This window comes from Bemisia tabaci, chromosome 7, assembly GCF_918797505.1.
Source record: "Bemisia tabaci chromosome 7, PGI_BMITA_v3".
NCBI lineage: Eukaryota > Metazoa > Arthropoda > Insecta > Hemiptera > Aleyrodidae > Bemisia > Bemisia tabaci.
In genome coordinates, this window is record NC_092799.1 from 51,398,667 (window position 1) to 51,420,425 (window position 21,759).

A 21,759-nucleotide genomic window follows, 5' to 3' on the forward strand; every position below is an offset into this window, starting at 1 on the left:
TTTACGTAAAATTTTGGTTAAGAAACTTGTATCAGAATGCTGAAATTCGTACCTTATCTAGTGGTCCATTCACTCTACAGGGTTGTCACAGTCAGGGAATACCGGGAAACGTCAGGGAATTCAAAGAAGTCAGGGAAAACCGGGAAATATCAGGGAAAATGACGAAAATGTCAGGGAAAAATTGTAGGGGCACCATTATTCGCTGCCTAGAATGGATTCGACGTTTTGAACAACAAATTCTGCCTAGAAACTATTTCTAATAATGTCTTGTTAATCATCTGGCGCATTTTCAATTGTCAGGGAATTTCACCAAAATGTGTCAGGGAATTTCATTTTCTAAATTCTGCGGCAACCCTGTACAATTTATTCTAGCTTCCAAAGAAGCTTTCAAATTTCAAAGAAAAGTATCCGCACATTTCCTGATGGATGAAATTTCAATCGGGAGAAATTTGGCAAGGCTCAAATGTTTACACGGCGTTTCTCCTCGACACGGCATAGCAGACTATTGCTTGCGTCGGTGGATTTGACGGAGCTGGAAGTTTCTTAATGCAGGAAGTTTTAAGGGCGCGGGATGTGTCTGAACATTGATTTGGTTGGCTTGAACTTTGATGCAAGCTGCATCGTTGTCATACTCCGGCTCGATTCTTGAATCCATATCGAATGACCTTGATCGATAAAAAGCATTGCCAAGGTAGGCATTTATCGATGAGGATCATTTCCATGCACACACCCATCCCATAGTTGTTCCAAAAACACGTTCTCCTTAGTCCATAACAACCACCCTTTTCGACCGATGAGATCGCTCAACTGGACGTATTTCTACCAAACGGAACTGTGTGCATTAAGACATGAGCCCTGATACTCATAAGAATATATGCATTACAGGGATCACGTCACAATGCACATAGTTCCGTTTGATAGAGATACGCCCAACTGTCCGATCCCTTTGTCTTCTTTCCCTGTAACTTTCTCTATCAATCTCAATAATCAGCCATACATCGGGAAATTGGATGTTGCAGCTCCATTTCGATTTTCTGTCCTTTTCTTTTCTTTCATTTTCTTTTCTTCTCTCTCTCCTTTTTTGTCTTGTTGATGAGAGGTGGAGTGGTCTGGATCTGAGGAAGATACTGTCGTGTTACGGAAGAAAGCCGCAAGTGGATCCTGGGAAGTGCGTCGAGACACATAAGAGCATGTGCTAACCGTGGCTCATACAAATATGAACTTAGGGTTCTCTTACGTAACAGGACAGATCTCAGAGATACAGGACACTCGTGACGCAGACAACCGAAGCGGGGAAAGAGGAGAGGAAAAGTACTCAGAATCGGACGTGAGCTGCTCCGAAGGTGTCAACTGTGTACTCACAATTAGGGAGAGGGTACAAGACTCAAATAGCTTGAGAGCCCAGAAAAATACACTCCAAAGTTGTCACGTCAATTTTTATTCCAGGAATTCGTGCCATTCAAGGAGCAACAATTGTTTTTTTTTTTTTTTTTTTTTTTTTATTAAAAAAAACTTTTAAAAAATACGTAATTGAAAAAAAACTTTAAAAAAACAGTTTATTGTTTGCTGCAAGGAGGGCAGGATTCACCTACTTGCCGCCAATGGGCCGCCTGTATTTTGCCGCCCCCTTCTCACTCGTTTTGAAACATCCATAAAAACCATCAAGTGAACGTGCCGGAGCGGAGAGGTGTATAAGACGCATTTACTCGTGCTGGACACATTTTTTACGAAAGCCCTATCAACACTATTAGCAAAAGTTGAAGGAACTTTGCGCTAAAGTTAAGTTCCGTAAAACTATCTCTGTGTGGACAAGGCCTCCCATTTATGAGAAATGAACGAAAAAATTATCAAAGATCAAATATAAATGTGGTTTAATAATTTTAATTTCCGCCGCCGCGCCGCGCTGACCGCACTGTGTTTGGCGCAATGCGTGAAGTATTCCTATAGTCTTGCAGGCGCTATGCGTTTCACGCCGACGGCTGCTGACGGTACTGTGTTTAACGCAATGCTTGAAGTATTCATGCAGTCTTGTAGGCGCTAATATGTGTTTCATGCCTACCGCCGCGCTGAGGGCTTCTCCGTTTCATCTCAAGTCCTCGTCATCATTGCTCTCAGCGCTGTGCCGCTCCGCCGGGTCAAATTGCGTGTTTGGTTTCTCTCTTAACTCTACTAATTAAAGATGGTGCCTCTTGTATCAACGAAAGACGACAAAATTAGAAATTACTATACTCTCAGGAAATGAAAGATTTTATCGCCTTTTCTCGTTTGTGCTTTTTTCTCTGAATCTGATTTTTTTTATATACCTATATTTGAAATTCCAAAATTTGCCGCCATGGGCCGCGGCCCATGTGGCTATCCCCGAAATCCGGTCCTGGGTTTAAAGAACCCCTTTTTCGTATATTTTTTTAATAAATTTTCGTGTAGGAATAAATTATAGACTAATCAATATATTGTAAAGCACGCCACGCCACTGTCAGACTCCACCTTAAGCCAGAAAGCCTGAAAGGAAGAGTTAGTCCATTTCTTTTCCGCAGGATTATTTCAGTAATCGTATGGTGTCCGGCCAGCGTTTTTGGGGAGAGCGGAAAAAAATGACGTCTCGCTTGGCAACAGAAAAAAACCGGAGCCCGTCATGATGAAGGGTTAGTGGAGTTCATTCCGTGGCGTGTTTATTTTCCAATTTTCCCACGTGACATTTTTGCGGTTGGCCTCTCCGCCATGCCCTTTCGGACACCGCTCTCCAACAATACGCTGGGTCTCACCTGACGAAGCGCATATTCCTTCCATTTCTATCCGTGCCTTCACTTGAGTTTCTCAGCCGATAGTCGGGTAGAAATTTCGTGCACCATAATTTTTGTATTCGCCGATATTATTACCCCTCCTTGTGTAGTTTTTTCCCCCAATCTATTGGTTTTTTTTTTGTTTTTTTTTTTTTGTTTTTTTTTTTTTTTTTTGTTTTTGTTTTTGTTTGTTTGCTGGGATAGGAATTGTTGGTAAATTAGTCTGGCTCAAAGCTGTTTTTTCTAACCCGACCCGCGGCCCCGCGAATTTTCGTGCACCCCTGTATGACCGAATTTATTTCTTTTTTAAACCCAAAAACGTAGGTGAAGAGACTCCCGGCGAGTCACCATTCACCAACAAACTACCTCCAAAAGCTCTTATATTTCATATTTTAAAACCGACCTTTTTTTGTGGAATGAGAATGACTGGAAAGGGAAATACTCTGGTAAAAATTGGCGATAAGAGCTGCGTTTCAAAATACTGTGGGAATTCTTATAGCCGGCTAAAGAAGGCTACAGAAAATCATATAGCTGGCTGTAGAATGCGGAGAAAATCATACGGCCGGGCTATACGAAGCGATAAAAAATTATGCGGCCGGGCTATAGTTCCTATCGTCGGGCTTTACACTTTATCGCCTGGCTGTTGCTTTTTCGCCATCGATTATAAAAGGCTATAAGAAATTGTGTAGAAATTCGTGTGCTTTGGAAATCATTAAGTTTGATACGGAACCACCTTAATATTTACAAAACACACATTATATTTTCCTTTAATACGTATTTTTTTATCAATTAAAATGAGAATAATCCATACAGGACGTGCAAACATTTCAAAATCATGAGTTGAATAACGCTGACTCCGCCAGATTAAATATTAGAGCCTAACACAAAGCGGAGCGGCGACGCACTGGCGCCTACAAACCTAACAAGGATACTTCACGCATTGCGCAACGCGTGAAGTATCCCTGTTAGGTTTGTAGGCGCCAATGCGTGTTCCGCGCTGGCTGCCCGCCTGCCACGGCGCTTGAAGCAACTATTTCACACCAGAGGTATTGCACAGTATCATACGAAACTGAAGGCGCTCTAATATATTAGCAATGGCAGGCATCCATCAAAAGTACGGAGCTTTCCTCGCAAAATAAATCAAGATACTACGGCCCAAAAAGAGAGCAGTATTCCAAAAACTCACCAAGTCCTAGCATCCGTAATTTATTAGTAACGTTTCCTGTAAAGTTCCTGTAATCTCCTGGTAAACTTATGAATATTTTTACACCAATATTTCAGATACTTTTGCTCGCAATTTCACCTAAACTTCCTTAAAATTTCGAGGTAAAATATTCATAACTTTCCTCAAAAATGAACATTTTATCGAAGGAAATTTAGCAACTCTCGAATGTTCTTACGGCGTTCTTCCTTAGCACGGCAGTATAAGTAAGCCTTTGCGGATCTCTTTGGCTCTTGCGGAGTCCGCCGGGAAGCATTGCTCTGTAAGGCTCTAGAAAAGTGACCAAATATATGAGTTTTCTTTCCGCACCCGTTCAAAAATTCGTGGAAATATCCACATTTATACTTTTAAGGAAAACCTTGATAAGCGATTTTCTAGGTCTTGGCTCATAAACTTCGACGTGTCAAAATGTTCTCGTATTTTAACTCGAAAGGTAATAGAAATTCGAAAGAACCGTGCGGATTACGAAAAAACGATAAGCTGTTGGAAATTCTGGAAGTATCCTCCAGAAAATTCAAATTAACTCAAAATTTGCCTTCGGTACATTAAAAAGCTCTGAAACCTAAGCATGATCGCCTACTATAATTCAATAAATAATGTGGAGGCAGTTACCAGTCCTCAAAATAAAAATGAATGTAACGTATATGACACCGTAAGAAAATGATATTGCTAACAGCAATAATTTCAGTCGTCGATGCGATGCGGCAACACTGCAGATGTTACAGCTAGGTGTTGCAAACGATAAAATAAAATGAAATTGACCGCGCAAGGCCGTCACAAACAGCTTTTCGTCGCTATCGCTGACATAACCAAAACATTAACGGACTTCAAAGTTATAAAAAGTTAGTAACCATCCATAAACAGGATAAGACCATCTCGTTAAAATTGAGCGGAAAAATATTCCGTATCAAAGTGGACGATGAATGTAACGGACAAAAAAGTTACATCGGAATCGACTCCAATACACGTATGTATTTGCGAGTTTTTCTAAAAAAACAAAAAAAAAATGAAAAAAAAATGTTTAATGATGTGTATTTTGTTTTAAAAAATCTATGCCACAAAAAACTTTCCATGAAACATGTTTCAACTCGAACGTTTCAGACTGATGTTTCAAGATATCAATTGACGTAAAAAGCTTATATTATAACAATAGCGATTGAATGATGTATCACAAGATAGGGGTTCCCTTTTGAAAAAGAAAAGTTAGGGGCCGCCCCCTCCAGGGGGTCGCCTTCCAAAATTTTGGGTGCGCCAAAAAGTAGTCCTTTAGCCCTTTGGCCAAGGAACATTCCCCAAATTTGGAATCTCAAGCATTTTTTGTTCAAAAGTTATAAGGGGGGTCCCGGACTTTTGGATAAACCCTGTAGATCTCTCGGCGTGACCTCAACTTAATATTCCAATGCACACTGCCTGAGCTGAACACTCTCTCCCCTCAATTTGTATTGGTATACTCATCAGAGCAAAAATTCTTTTTGACTCTAACTGAATAATTTTTGGAATTTCTTGGCCTTGTTTTCCCCGCGAAATGATGTGAACCCAGCATTATTTCTTCAACTTATCACTGATACATAAATGTGCAGTTGAATCTAAAATTCTATTAATTTATTTTAATTGACCTCTCTTGTCTTTATTCTGTTTCAGGTAAGTTTCATTTCAGAATTTGTTTCTGCGACGAAACCTCCGATTTCTATCGACTTAGTGTTGTGAGTAATTTGTCACTTATCGAAAATTTACATTAATTGATTTTTGTTCCTCTGATGTATCAATCGTCCTGTTCGAGGATCATTTTTGTCTCGAACCTTAATATCGTACCGTGCGTTACTTGACATTACTGCAAATTCATTGAAAAGTCTTATCCTTAGCCTTCTGCTTTGGAGAGGCACCCAATCCTGCTATAGTTCGCGTACCCAATACTAAAAAGTCAAGAGATTATGTTGCGAAACCCTTTTACGGCCGAAGCATCAAATTTTTCCCACCGCACTCAAATCAGAACTTCAGGCGATTTTCGAAAATTGCCAGCACTTTTCTTTTGTAATTTCAATTTTGCAGACGGCAAATCATTTTAATGCTTTGTAAGGGTGTATTACCAAAGTTGTCCTGTTGAGTTTGCCTCAAGTTTCGTGAAAAATGCCCTTTGTATGATGCTTTGTTACGAATCTCCTTAAACCTCCCTCATCACCATGTCACCATCCATGTTCGAAACGCGTTTTAAAGTTTTAGGAGCCATGTAGCCCCTCAAGCTCAATTTTTAGGGGCCAAATCGACTTTTTGCCTACTTATCACGACGCATTTTGTAAAACGTTAGACGCAACCTGTTTTAGTTACAGAACTAGTAGCTGCAACTTGTAACTTTCGAAAAATCACCGAACAAAAAAATTAGGATTTTCTTTTTTTTTGGGGGGGGGGGGCACTTTTAAGGGGCCATGTTGGCGCAGAGCCTTCATTTTTTAGGCGCGTTGGCGCCTGTGAGTTTCGAACACTAGTCACCATGTAAACGGCAAGATGCCTCCTGAGAAAATCAGCTATTTCCGAAGGAATATGAATTAGGCACTTTTTAATGACAAAACATGCGTACGGAAAAGGCACACATTTGCGTTTGAATTCAAAGTAAAAGGATGGAAAGTGAGCGTTGCCCGCTTGAGAGGCGTCTGGAGGTGGGACTTGGAGAGGAAGAGAAGGATCGGTTCCAGGATCCCGCCGCTAATCAAGGAATGGGTCTGAGAGGCACCGGAGATTTGTCACAAGGAGAGAAATAGGTGTAAATAATAAATGGGTGAGCTGGCGGAGCGTAGCAGGAAGCCACGCGGAAAGAGCATGTTCCCACCATAAATCCTCGTTCCTCCGACATAAGCGCGTATCTGGACTTGCGCATGAGCCCCAGAGAGCATGGATTCATTTGTGAAACGGGGCTCACCTGGAGATTGAGATACGCCCTTTTGTGAGGGAAGCGGAGAAATTATGAGGATCCGAGGGTCTGGGCGGAAGCAGAAGCGAAAGCTCGGACGATAAGAAGAACTTCATCAGGGTAATTCCTTATCTAATTAGGGCCAAATTGTGAGCTAGTTGTGACTCGGGGAACCGGAGGAGGCGTTGAATCATGGGCTCCGAGCCCGGAGCAAAGAGCCCGAGTCGGGGCGGGGAATCCTCACCAACGCACTCGTTACGCCTGCAAAATGCAAAGATGCAACTTTCCATACGCCACGCGACAACCCACTTGCTCCATCACTGCGCCTGAGCAATGCGATCGAAGATTAATATTGAAGTAGCCTCCACGCTGGCCTCTACCTGTCGGTTTTCCTTTGCCGCTATTGCAGTTTTGAACGCATAGTTTAAGTGTGCTTAAGCTAGAATTGTTTTTAATAATTTTTACGGAACAACTAACAATAAATAAGCTGTGAAAAATACAACTAAATAAAAGGAACCTAAATCAAGAATAAATTACAAGAAATCCCAGTAAATCATGGAACGGAAACACATCCGAGAAAATTACACACTAATCATAAATAAGATAGAAAGTTCCTTATAAATAATAAATTAAAACGAGGAGGTGTGCGCACTGAGTAACTGTCGCACTAGCTCGTAAGATCAGTCATTCCATTTATCTCATGCTCCGAATTTTATGCGACGCGAGAATCCCCGTATGGAAAGTTTGCCGTTTCCAAAAGCGCCTTCAATTGTGGCGTGATACCTCACGCTTTCCAGAGAGTACGTAGAGTTGTATCAGTTGCTCCTTGCCTCTCCATGCTCAATGTTCCTGGTCCTGGTCCTAGCCTTCTCCATTCTGCCTTCTCCATGCTCCTGGTCTCTCTCAATTTTTTCGGTTCTGCCGTGCTAAGGAAAAACGCCGTATGAACATTCGAGAGTCGCCAAATTTCCTTAAATAAAATGTTTATTTTTAAGGGAAAATATGACTCTGTTTCGTTTAAATATTCAGGGACTTTAGGTGATATCGCAAGGATAATTACCTGCAAAATTGGATTGAAAATATTCATAAGTTAACCAGGGAATCCGTGTTTTATCAAAGGAAATTTGGCAACACCTGAAGGTTTATACGCCGTTTTTCCTTAGCACGGCAGAGTTGCCTTTGCGTTGTTGGGCGTTGTGATCGTTTCTCTGTGCTTTCGGGATTCAGCGTGGTGGCGACTGCTCTGTCATTTTTTAGTGTATTTTCCCAGGAAATATACAATGTTTTACTTTCTGTGTTGATAAAGAAACTAAAAAGCCGAAGAACTTCTTCAAAGATTTTTTAAAAAAATTAAATGTTTGGTTTTTAAAAGAAACCAAAAAAGAAGATAATATGAGTATGAGTCGAAGATTTTTTGGGTATTAAATGGAAGTATTGTTAGAGTTAAAGAGGTTTTTTTCTCTACTCGAGAGAACCTTGTAACCTTGTAATCGATGACAAGTTTAATTTTCGTTTGACTAAAAAAACAACTTGAAATCAAACAAAATTAATTGCACCCAAACAAAATGTCTGTTAGTGAAAAAAATTCTGTACTTAATAAATCGTCTCTCTATCGAAGAAAGTTTGATTTGTAATAATAAAAAATATGTATAAGTATTTTTTATAGTTTGGACTAAATCTGCAACAAGAAACTGCGATTTTCGGCTCGTTTTAGAAAAAATATGTATGTCATCAGGCCGCTTATGAATATAAGTGTTTTTGCGTTTAGGAACAACTTATTCGGCATAGTAGGTGCTTTCGTAGATGAGCCAAAAACAGTATAGTATTCTTAATCGCAAAATGCAGTCCGTATAGAAGATAGGACAGAATACCTTCCTCATTCTTTCGGACGCGAAAAAAATCCGACAGCCGCACCAGTTGCTTTGTTCCAGTCTTAATCTCGACGATTTCGCGTAAAATTTAAGCAGATTGTTGTAAGCCCGACTTTATGGTTTAACGTTATGTCAAGCTTAGCGTCCGCCGGGAAGTAGGCTTTACAGTAATCCTCTCCGGGCCGCCGCGCCGTGCAGGCTAGGCAAACTTGCGAGCAGAGCTAGGCTTCCAGCGAGTTCTTACATACACAAGGACAATTTTTTCCCTTCTCCCTTTCTTTCGTCCCTCCCCATTGCGATGCACGCAGTGCAGTCTCCACGGCTCACGTAACTCTATTAGATGCCCCTTGTTGACACGTCGTTTATGCTCTAAACGTCGTCGCTGCGGTCCGGCCTGTGATGAGCAGGAGGAGAAGACTGCCGTACTAAGGAAGAACGCCGTATGAACATTCGAGAGTCGCCAAATTTCCTTCGATAAAATGTTCATTTTTGAGGAGAGTTCTGAATATTTCTTCTTGAAATTTTCAGAAGTTTTAGATCAAATTGCAAACAAAATTATCTGAGAAATTGGAAGAAAAATATTAACAAATTTTCTTGAAAACTAGTGTTTTGTCAAATGAAATTTGGCAACGCCTGAAGGTTCTTACGGCGTTTTTCCTTAGCACGGCAGAAGAGGAGTGCAGGAAAAACGGGGAGAAAAGCGCATGGGACGTCAAGGGGCGGGGGGGGGGGGGGGCACGGACGGCTAATCGGATTAAGGGATAAATAGCGGGACTTAGGACTCGAAAGTTGGAGATCTCGGGGAGGGGGGGGGGGGTTCCGATGTTGTCACGTACCGTTGCAATTCGCTGCGGAAACCGGAAGTGAAAGTAATGACATAAGCGCGGGAAATTCGCGGAGATCGAAACCACGGCTCAACAGAGAATCTACTGCCGTGCCAAGGAAGAACGCCGTACAAGCCATCAGACGTTGCCGAGTTTCCTCCGATAAAACCCGAATTTATTGGAAAAATTGTGAATTTTATTTTCCAAAATTTTCAGACAATTCTATACGCAATTTAATCTAAAATATCTGAAAATTTCAGGGAAAAATATGCACGCGTGTTGTCAAAAATACATGTTTAATCGAGGGAAATTTGGCAACTCTCCAATTTTCATACGGCGTTTTTCCTTAGCACGGTAGTCTAGGGCTCACTAGGTTTTAAAGTTCGCGCTTTCTCCGTTACCCGTATTTTTAGAGGTTTTTTTATATTTTCGGGGACCTTCCGCAAGAAACGCGGTTCAAGTAAAAACTGCCCAGAAATTTTTTTTTGGGGGGGGGGGGGGATACTATTTTCTATAGGTAAACTCAGTCACAGGTTTTCTGGTGCAAAGTGGATCAAGCCAACAGGAGAGGTCGGACAAAATTTAGAAACTTTAAAAGCTTATAACACTGTTTATACTTTTTTGAGGTTCTAAAAATAGGTCCATTGGTTTTCTCGTAAATTTCTCTCCTGGAAACACCCCTCAAAATTTAAAATGTATCGAAATAAACATCAAATTTTGCAGTTTTCGTCAACAATTTTATGTCCGACCTCTCTGATTGACTCTATCCACTGTGCAGCGGTCGGAAAAAACCGGAAAAATCAGTTTTTTCTGTCTGGGGATGTTTGACAAGGGGGAAAGCCAGGAAATTCGTGGAAGAAGTCAAGGAATTTTGAAGACGTCTACCAATCACTAAAACATAACCATGATCTTCTCACTGAGCCAGAGTGAATATTCATATTCCCAAAACAGGTGCAGTAAAAAAATCCCCATTTAACCTGCAAGAGCCTGTAAGTTTCCTTCATTTTCCCCGGTCCCTTCATGCCGCTGTTCTTTCAGCTCTTTTTTACGAGGGCAAACGGGCCAGGTCCCTTGGCTACGTGCTTGCTCCGGCCAACCCATGACGAGAGAAAAACCGAGAAGAAATATACGTTGCAGTTCAATTTCTTTTGCGCGAGTCCGATTGGAGAACCAGTTTTTCGCGATAGAAATGGTCGAGAGACGGTGAGAATCCCCGCGGGACGCTCCCGTAACGAAAGCTACAGTGCGGTATACTCCCGCGCTAAGGGAGAACGCCGTATGAACATTCGAGAGTTGCCAAGTTTCCTTCGATAAAATGTTTATTTTTAAGGAAATTTATAAATATTTTCCCTCGAGATTTTCAGGAGCTTTAGGTGAAATTGCGAGCAAAATTATCTGAAAAATTGAGAGGAAAATATTCATAAGTTTATCCGGAAGCTTTGTTTTTTATCAAAGGAACTTGGGCAACGCCTGAAGGTTCATACGGCGTTTTTCCCTAGCACGGCGGTATATTTCGCGCTGAAAACCTCGCACCGGAGACGCTGCATAAGATGTGAGAAATTGAACCGGAGGCGAGGCGTGAATGATCGATAATCGATATTTCCCTATTTGAAGATATGCTAAAGAATCGATTGTTAGGGTGTTCGTTGCCAAAACTCTATGTATCGATCCTTTTCCGTAGGTTTAAGTTATAGATCAATCGACATATCGCAAAGCACGCCACGCCACTGAATCGAACTTACGAAAATCGATCCTACTTCTTGACTGAGGTAATCTCCAGCGCGAGGGAACAATAAATCAATCGGAGCATTTCCATTCCAAAGGTTCTCTTTTAAATTTCCCGACTTTTGAAAATGAATCGGTTGCATTAATCCTAGAATCGCATTTTGAACACGGTGTCTACTGAACAGCACACCGAAAAATAAGCTTGTTTTTGAAACGTTTTGTTTTGATTTTTAAAATGTGAAATTTACGGAAAACAACCAAAAAAATTGTAGTAATTTTAGAAAACAACTTGGGCATTCTTGGCATTGGAAAACCGCCTTAAAACCTCTTTAACCGCTTTGAAATGTTAAAATAAAATTGGTTTTGACTTCAAACGTTTTAAATAAAGATTATAAAAAAATATTTTGAAAAGCGCATTTTAAAAATCAATTTTTTATCATGAAAAAAGGTACGTGTTTTACAACTCTAACCGTGGATATTCCGTCGCTAGAGGGAGAGAGAGTTGGAGTCGCTTTGGATATCGTCGTTGCAACTACTCGTGTGTAAGGGATGACTATGCTGCATACACGCAAAATTACAGGCGCTTTGGTTTTCTGTATCGCAGTGCCTAGCGCGTAGCGCCTGCGTTCGGCTGCAACAATTTATGATCACTGGATATCCTTATCGCACGAGGAATCTGAATTTGTTTTAAAATTTTAAGGTAGTATCGCACTTGCCTTGAATTCTGTCAAAATCATTGAGTTTTTTCTTTTAAATTTCTTGCAGTGGCAAATCATTGTAATCCCTTGCGAAGATGTATTTTCAGGAATAGCTCTTTGAATTTTACTTAACGCTCCTGAGAAGTTTTCGTTTTCTATGCCAATATAGAAGGCTCCTTGAAATTTCCTTAGGATTGTATTTATAGTCATTCCTCTAACTTGCAAGGGGTTACAATGATTTGCCTCTGCAAAATATTTAAAAGAGAAAACTCAATGATTTTCAAAAAAATTCAAGGCAGGCACGGTTTTACCTTCAAAGTGTAAGAATTCATAGATTGTTCTTGCAATATGGACATTCATTTATCACAAATCATCGCGACCAGACTCAGTAAGCGCTGCGCTGTGAGGAAAAATAAAGCGCCTACAATTTTGAGTGTATGCAACCCGGACATCCCTCGAACACGAACAGTTGCGTCCAGGCAAAATCTGGCGGCATTTCCCATTTGAACACTTGTATTTTAGCAGATTAGATCATTTCATCATATCTTCTCCAATAATTGTTCAATTCATGGACCAAGGATATCCTCGTATTCAGTTCACTCAGTAGTTTCCCTTATACACGAAGCTCATCAAATTTCAGACACCTGTAAATTCTCTATTGCACTTATGCGCCTCAGCAACTTTTTAGCAATTTATATTTGTTAGTCATCTTGTAAGACGGCATTTTGTCCGGAAGCTACCAAAAAATGTTGATCGGAGTTGGGAGGTTTTTACCTTTTGGATGGAAGTCTACATTTTCAGTCAGAAAACACCGCTGTCAGTTTGGTAGCCTGGCCTAATTTCGCACCCCACTTAATCTGCTGCTCCGTGCTGCAGATGTTACGCTCTGCAAAGAACCAACCCCCCGATTTCATCTTGTACCCGCTCGAGACTGATGGAGCAGCCGACGACGGAGAGAACAAATGGAATTGGATGTATTTCTGTCAAACGGAACTATGTGCATTATAACGTGAGCCCTGTTCTGTATATATTCTTATGAGTCTCAGGGCTCATGTCTAAATGCACATAGTTCCGTTTGGCAGAAATACGTCAAATTGAGCAGATGATAATTGGTTTTTGAGTGGAGGACGAGGGAGGTTCTCTCTCGGGAGGCCATTTTCAGATCGGAATCTACGAGTTCAAGCTCTTGTTTTTTTTCGTGCCAACGCGTTTTGAGAGGACAAGAGTCGCATATCTGTGTCGAAACTAGGACCCACTGGAAAAAAAGTCGCTTGGATCTAGAGTCCAGACTCTTAATAACATTGAAAAGAAAAAAATACTCTTTGATTCAATCGGACTTTTTGCTTGAATCGAAGAGCCTAAGATAGGCGGATTTCCTTTTGATTCAAGCAAAAAGTCCGATTGAATCAAGAGTATTTTTTCTTGTCAATGTTTGAGTCTTGCCTCTGGATCCAAGCGATTTTTTTTCCAGTGCCTTACGAATCTTAGGTTGTGACGTTACTAGGAGATCGCAAATTTTTAGGGTATGGATTCGGTCGACATGAATCGATTGAAAAATTAAAACATGACTCGATCGACGTGAACGGATCGACACCGGTTGAATCGACAAAAGAAAAAAAAAACCGGGGTCGATTCGATCGTCATGAATCGATCGACAAAATTCCATCGATACACAAGTTCGTTGGTCGACTCACAGTTGTGGATCGATTCACGTCGATCTATATTCGTTTTTATTTTTCGCTTTATTCATATCGATCGAATTCATACCTTCCGCAATATTTCACGACAGTTTTCTTTTTTTTAATTCATCTGCCGGTGCCGTTTAACTCGTGAGTTTTTGCATGATGCCTCCTTCCTCACTTGAAAAAAGTTGTCGAATAGTGAAAATTTTGATACATCGTTTTGAAATACTAAATTTTCTCACGTTCACCATCGGTACGCAGTTTGAGAGCCGAAGTGTAACTATGTTAAATTTTGCTTTTCAGATATTTTAAGAAGTATCAAATTTTTTACTTTACTTTATTTAAACGAGGTTCGCGTTTCCTGCAGTTGCAGTTTCATTTTTTCACCAAAAATGAAAAATAAATTCACGAAATGAAATTTCACACGGAATTTTCCCCTGAAAGAAAAAATTTCATGGAAAATGAAATTGTAAGATTTTTCAGGGGCTGCAGCTGCGTGTGCAACTTGCAACAACGATCCGAGGGCACTACAAACAACTTAGAATTTGGACTCATCCTCTTTTTTTTCTTTTTCAAAATTTCAAAATTAAGATTCCACTGTTTCCGCAAGCTTTACGGCATGCTGACAATGAATTAATGGCAGAAGTGTTAAAAAACTGTAAAGTATCACAACATTTCATAAAGCTTTGAAAAAAGTGGTGAAATTTTACGAAATTTCATGGAATATTCCTTAAAAAGTATGAGATTTTGCATCTTAACAATGCTTCTCTGTGTGAAAAACTAAACTAGCTATGCATGCTGCTTTGCTAAGGAAGAACGCCGTATGAACATTTGATAGTTGCCAAATTTCCTTTAATGAAATTTTCATTTTTGAGGAAAATTATGAATATTTTTCCTTGAAATTTTCAGGAACTTCAGATTAAAACACGAATAAAATTATCTAAAAAATTAGAAGAAAAATATTCAAAAATTTACCAGGTAATTTTTTGTTTTATCAAAGAAAATTTAGCAACGCCTGAAGGGTCATACGGCGTTTTTCCTTACAACGGCAGTATGAAACTGTATCTGTGTAAATAATGCCCACGACCCTAGAAGTCCGATCGACTGGCAGTGGGGCGATTTCGTCCGCTGCGGGTCTAAACATTTGAATTGAGTGGAGTTGCCCGCTTCTCGTCTCCAACGATGCGCACCGTTGAGCGAAATGTTTACAAGTGGAGGAAGTGCGGTGGAAGTGGGGCGTCACTCAGCTGCTGCTCTGTTTACATTGGTGGCTAGTGTGGTTATGTAACATCATAGCGAAGTAGGGAAGTAACTCGGTATCTTTCTCGTAACTGAAGAGCCTTGTAAAATTTTAATTTAATTTTTTAGTGCTTGCATTCCGCGAACTTGAGCCTTTTGCCAATGCCATGGAATCAGTGAAACCGAAAATCATCTCTCAGAACCTTCCGTGTCCCCCGTTGTTCCTGAAAATTATTCATCACACAAAGTTGCCTCAAGTGTCTTCAAGTGTCTATTTATTTTGATAAGATAACGTTTTTCAACTGCGTTCTACACCCAAAAGAACCTTTAAAACCTTGCTGTGTTTTGTGACCTGGGCTGATCAGTTCGTATCTTTATTTTACAATCATGTTGAAACTCAATTTTTTAAGAGAATGGACGCAATGGCTAAGGCCGCTTGTTGCCCTCGTTTACTCGGTGATAATTCTTGTCCTTGTACCGTACCTCACGATTGCAGCCTTCGAAGAAAGTACAACCAAGAAAGACAGCTTCGTCTATCTGATCGCAGGCATATTTGTTATGATGGCTGTACCCATATCATTTTGGGAGATAGTCCAGCACATGATCCACTACACCAAGCCCTCACTTCAGAAACACATCATTCGAATCCTGTGGATGGTGCCAATCTACGCCTTCAATGCTTGGTTTGGTCTAGTCTTCCCAACTCGTGTGCTCTACCTGAATAGTCTCCGTGAGTGCTATGAAGCGTATGTAATTTATAGTTTCATGAAATTTTTATTCAATTACCTTGACGATGCCGATCCATTCCTTGAGACTACTCTGGCAAAGAAATCTCAAACTAAACATATCTTTCCCTTTTGCTGGATGACAAATTGGAGGATGGGCAGAGAGTTGATCCACCGTTGCAAACATGGTATTCTCCAGTATACTATTGTGAGACCAATGACGTCATTAGCTGCAATAGTTTGTGATTGGTTCGGCGTCTATCATGAAGGGGAACTTAGCACTGGATCTTACCCGTATATAATTGCTGTGAATAACGTATCGCAAATTTTTGCCATGTATTGTCTAGTATTATTCTATCGTGCAACCAAAGAAGAGCTTGCTCCGATGAAACCTATTGGAAAATTTCTCAGTATTAAGTGTGTCATTTTTTTCTCCTTTTTCCAAGGAGTTATCATCACAATTTTAGTAAATGCCGGAGTGATTTCGCAAGTATTTGACGTTGAAACTCGAGACTCTGTCAGAGAAATAGCATCTAAATTACAAAACTTTTTAATTTGTATCGAAATGTTTCTAGCCTCTATTGCTCATTATTTTACTTTCACACACGTTCCATTTATCAATCTAACCTATCAAAATCCATCTGTTTCGGCTGCCTTCTCAGCTATGTGGGATGTTTCTGATATAGGTGCTGATCTAAAAGAGCATTTTGGTATAATGGGTGATTCTATAAGAGTAGTGATTGGCCGAGGATACATAATTGAGAGTTCTGAAAGCAGTTCATTGATATCGGGCCCATCCAAAATTCTCCCATACTATGTGATAGACCCCTCCATGGAGGTTAGTGATCAGGATGAGGGAAGTAAGACATCATTAAGTAAATCATCAGATCCAACAATTCACTCGGATAAAACTACTAATTCGGACAAAGTATCTAAGTCAGATAATGAGAGTAAAAAATAACGCATCATGGTGATGTTTATTTTCTTTCGTTAAATTTAATTGTGATAAGATTGTCATATACAGTCGCTTAGATTTTTTTTCTTTTTCAAATTCATCAAAAAAAACTTGCTTTTCCGTTGGACTTTCCTAATTTTGAGTAGGTATTTTGTCGAACAATTTTTTTATTCATTGAGGCAATTTGTAAAAGATTCAAGATTCTTGAGCAGTGTTCATCCCTACTGCTAAGAAAAAAGTGTGTGTAGTAACATTGAGGTGTTTCCAGTAAACCCTTGTATCATACCTACGTAGAATCAGCCACTAAAAAATCTACAAGTTGTCTCTCAAGGAATCTCTTGTTAGACAAGGTATCGTCTCTCTCTAAATTTTGGTACACTGTCCCACAGCATTTTTGTTGTGTTTCCTCATATGTGAACACAAGAAATTTTTCCTGAAAAGTTGTTTAAGTTTTCAGATTTTGTCAGAAATGTGACCAACAAAAATTTATCACAAGTTTCATAGTATTATTTCAATTTCAACTTCTTCTCTAAACTATCAAAATACTCCAAGTTTTAAAAGACTTATCTGAAGAACATGACACAATTCAAAGGACAAGAATTACTTGGACAAATTTCATCTGCATTCCCGCTTTATTTGATAGCTATTGAAGGAACATTCCAACTGTTATCATTGACTATCTCTACATTGTTTGAGTGCATTGTTGACACAAGGTAATGATAGTGGTATCTTCATAGCATTGAAAAAGTACTCTGACAAAATTCATTGATAATTTTAGTTCGCCAATGAATATGATAACTACAAGGAAATGAGTTGTAATCTCACATTGAATTGGCTCGTGATGATTATTACTGTTTCTTTTAGGTTTCTAATCTACTTAAATGGACTTTTTAACCAGAAGTATTGTTATTTATATTATATGTGAATCAAAAGGGACGTTGTCCTTAAATTTCCATCGAGTTTTTTGTTTATTTTTTTATTATTATTTTGTGTGAAAGCCATAGCTAATCAAGATATAATTCAGTTTGTTTTCCCTCTTTTTCTCTTATTAGGTCTGCTCAGTCATTTTGCAATTGTCAATTCAATTATAATCAAAATGAAAGTTATACCACAAATGGTTAAAGTGTGTAAAAATATTTACCGCAGTATCGGTTGTTAATCTGTCATACATTCCGGTACATTTCAGTAGGAATATGTTTGAGTGCAAATCTTGATTCCCGTTCTCTGTTCTTCCTAGTTTTCGGTGGATATGATCTCCTGGCAAATTTTGAAGTCAGTCTACTATAGAACACTCGACCTCTTCGTTTTTTTCGATGAACTTAGATCATAAAAGTTTTAATCAAGCATCATTGTCTCTTTCTGGTAAGGTCGCGTACTAATCTGACGCTTCTAATAGTAAAATATTTGTTAGGTTCAAGTCCAATTCCCTGCACAATTAAATTAAATTCTTCTGTCCAAGTCTCTACTTTTTTTTTTTTTTTTTTTTCTAATTCTGGGTTAATCAAGCCCTCCAGGTTGAATAAGGTTTGTCAGTCATTTATTTGCAATGCGTCAGTAGGAAAACCGATTCAATGACGATTGACACTAGATCATGACAAATACTTATTACCGGTGATAGTGTGTGCATATGGTGATGTCATAAATAACTATGTACATATAATTATTCTTGTCAAATTGATAAGGCATTTTTATTTGTGAGAATTCCCCGACGATGAATCAAACAAGTCCCTCGCCTTCATGTTGTTTCCAGAATGTTTTAAAAAATTAGAATGAAATCGTAGAATAAAGAGGCACAAAAAAGGCACTACATCCTCACTCTATTCCAATAGTTGTTCCAATTAAAGTATGATGATATTATGCATCAGGTGCATACTAATTGATCGCAGGAGGGAGAAAACATTACTGCCGTCCATGGTTTCTGCATACTTTTCATTCATTCGGGTCATCAATATGGTTGCTGTGAATATCAGAACTGTGTATTCCATGAATGAAATGACAGGAAAGAATAATCAGAAAGTGATCGAAAATTTCGCTCAAATTTATTTTTCATAAACTCAGTGCAATACATTATTTTTTGTTTTCGTGGAAATCTTTTTTAGTGCAAAACCACTTTGATTAGTACTGCCGAGCTAAGGAAGAATGCCGCGTGAAAATTCGAGAGTTGCCAAATTTCCTTCGATAAAAATGTTCATTTTTGAGGAAATTTATGAATATTTTTCCTTGATATTTTCAGGGACTTAAGGTGAAATTGCGAGCAAAAGTATCTGAAAAATTCGACGAACAAATATTCACAAGTTTACCAGGAAATTCGTGTTTTGTCAAAGGAAATGTGGCAACGCCTTAAGGTTCATACGGCTTTTTTCCGTAGCACGGCAGAGTACAGGAGCCGATCCAGTATTACGTAAGCCACTGAAAGGAGGGAAGGGCCCGAGCTTAGTTGACAAGTGTCTTAGGAGAGAGAATGGTCAGACTCGGGGTGTAGCCTCTCGCTTAAAAAAAAAATAATAAATTTTTCAAAGACTATTTTTTCAGCAAAAATTCAGACTTTCTGTGTTATTTCCTGGAAAAATTTCGGGTGGCAGGGTCAAGCTAAGCTTACGTATTTCTGAAGGGGGGGGGGGGGGTATAAAGAGTCGGCCGAAATGACTTACGTAACACTTGAAACGGTCCCACTTCGGAATTTGTATGGAGGTCTTCAACCGACGATCCTCTCATGAAGCTATATTTTTTTCGCAGCATCCTATTCTGCCGCCATGAGGAAAAACACCGTGCGAACATCCGAGAGTTGCCAAATTTTCCTCCAATTAAATGTTCATTTTTGAGAAGAGTCTTGAATATTATCTCTTGAAATTTTCAATCAATTAAGATCTGATTCCGAGTAAAATTCTCCGAAAAATTGAACGAAAAGTATGCACAGGTTTTCCGGAAAATTCATCTTTTACCGAAGGAAATTTGACAACATCTGGAGACTCGTGCGGCGTTCTAAGCACGGTAGTATTCTCCTTCTTGTAACTGAGTGCCTTTTCCTCTGAGTTCCTTTCGTCAGTGGCGTGGCGTGAAAGATCGATTATCGATATTTTCCCATCTGAAGCCGTGGTAAAGAATCGATTATTACGTCGCTCGTTGCGAGCACCCTGTGTTTCGATCATTTTCCACAGGTCTAGATGGCAGATAAATCGATATATCGCAAAGCACGCCATGCCACTGCCACTCTTAAATCCATTATTGGCGATGAAAGAGTGGGGGCTTGATATTCGTTGCGTAACGACTAGATGTCTCGTTTGATCACGCTACTCTTTGTCTCATACTCGACCAATCGTAGTATGTAAGCTTGTCACGGTCATTTTAACGCTGTTTCATCCGAAGCAACCGTCTATTTTTGTAGAAAGAACCAATATTCTTTCACACAGTCCCGTGGTATAGTTTGAAAACATTGAAGTTACCCAGATTACGTGTACCCTAGAATACCGGCTGACCTATGAATCTGCTTCAAGTCCTATGGCCGATACTATGATAGATAGTAAAATGTATCATTTGGAAAGTGTACAATCTGTATATAATTGTATCATACGTATGTCAATTGACTTCAGTTCAATTCAGAAAGAAATCCGCCTCTACTTTGAGAACTTGAATAATAGACGATAGATGTTTTTGTGTTTCCGCCAAAAATTTCCAGAATTACTGTCCAATATTCAAATAATTATTTTGTTAAACTTATTTCATTGCAAGATCTGTATTTTAATGTTTGTAAAAGGAGGGATCAGAGTCTCCATATTCATTATTTTGCTTGATCCTGGAGTCCCCAATATTTTCCAAGTACAAATCGTGTGAAAAAATAGAAATGTTGCATTAGGCATTGCTGTCAAATATGTAGATGTTAAGAGCTCCGATCCTGATTTTGAACGGGATTTATTTTTATTTGAGCTTCGTGATTGTATAATTTAGATTGAATTTACAAACTGCAATTTTTCTGTTCTTAATATTTATGAGGAGAAAGAATCAAAGAAAGACTCACATTTGGACGTATTTCTGCCAAACGGAACTATGTGCATTATGACGTGAGCCCTGTTACGCATATACTATCATGGGTCTCAGGGCTCATGTCTTAATGCACATAGTTCCGTTTGGCAGAAATACGTCCATTTGAAACAGGAAGAGACGAGAGGCTTAACGGAGCAGATGACGTCAGAAAGTTGACGCGGGAAAGAAGAGGCTAAAGAGAGTTCTTGATATTGGTGTGGTAATCGTGAAACTTTCCAAGGAAATCTGAGAAAGTTTCCCCCTTATAAGAATTTTAAATTGTTATTTTTCAAAGCAATTTTCACGCCACGAACGCGTTTTATGGAACCGTAATCAACATTAAGTCGGTTTTGTGTCCAATCTGATAGTTTAAATAAAACGTGGAGGGTGATTTAATCCATTGGTGTTGCGTCGAGGTGAAGATGGCCAATTATCAGGCGCCGTACTCTCACTGCAGCTCTTTCAGTTTTATCATTCTTAATACCTATGTAACTTCCTGTACAATGCCCTAGTTTTTTCCATCTGTCTCTCTCTCTCTCCTGACTGAGGTTTTATACCTCTTAAAAGAGTCCAAAAAACGCCGCTGTTAATAATATGGCAAACCCCTACTCTACTAAAAAAAGTTGGTGCTTATGACAGAACTTTCTGTTCACAGGGCTCCTGCACTCCTTTTGTCATACTTACAGAATTTTTCTGTTGTGAGAACAAAACTTTAGTCGTGAGCACAGAGTGCTCTATCCTCACATTCGAAACTTCAGCAACTGTAACAAAGGAAGTGCAGGAGCCCTATGAACAGAATTGTATTTTTTTAAGTGTGTATCCAAACCATCCTCTACGCGCATGAAAAAAAACAAAAAAAAAATCACGTGCTTTATCGTAAAAGAAAATAGAACACAACACCTTATGGGAACTTTGCCCACAATTATACATCACGTCGAAGTTTACAGTTCCCTTCTTGAGCTCAACATTTCATCGTTTACTATGCGCATTTTTATATATTTAATATTTATAATTACCTATGTAATCATTTTTTGTTATTCTAATTTTAAAAATTAATTTGTGCTCTATTGTGTGCTGTGCAATGACGTCTATGTAAAGTATTGTACTCTATCT

General features: G+C 39.3%; 2 protein-coding genes across 2 annotated transcripts in view; both read left to right on the top strand.

The window, feature by feature from the left end:
• The window catches only part of RhoGAP100F (Rho GTPase activating protein at 100F), a 144,744-nt gene that overhangs the window by 15,405 nt on the left and 107,580 nt on the right, over positions 1–21,759 (top strand). The window lies entirely within an intron of this gene.
• Positions 14,956–16,724, top strand: LOC109039349 (transmembrane protein 184C). The gene has a single exon (XM_019054799.2). The coding sequence runs from the start codon at positions 15,334–15,336 to the stop codon at positions 16,630–16,632; it is 1,299 nt and encodes a 432-aa protein (XP_018910344.1). The 5' UTR covers positions 14,956–15,333; the 3' UTR covers positions 16,633–16,724.

Coding starts and splice junctions, on each gene's coding strand:
- LOC109039349 (XM_019054799.2), top strand. CDS start 15,334: ATGTTGAAACTCAATTTTTTAAGAGAATGGACGCAATGGCTAAGGCCG.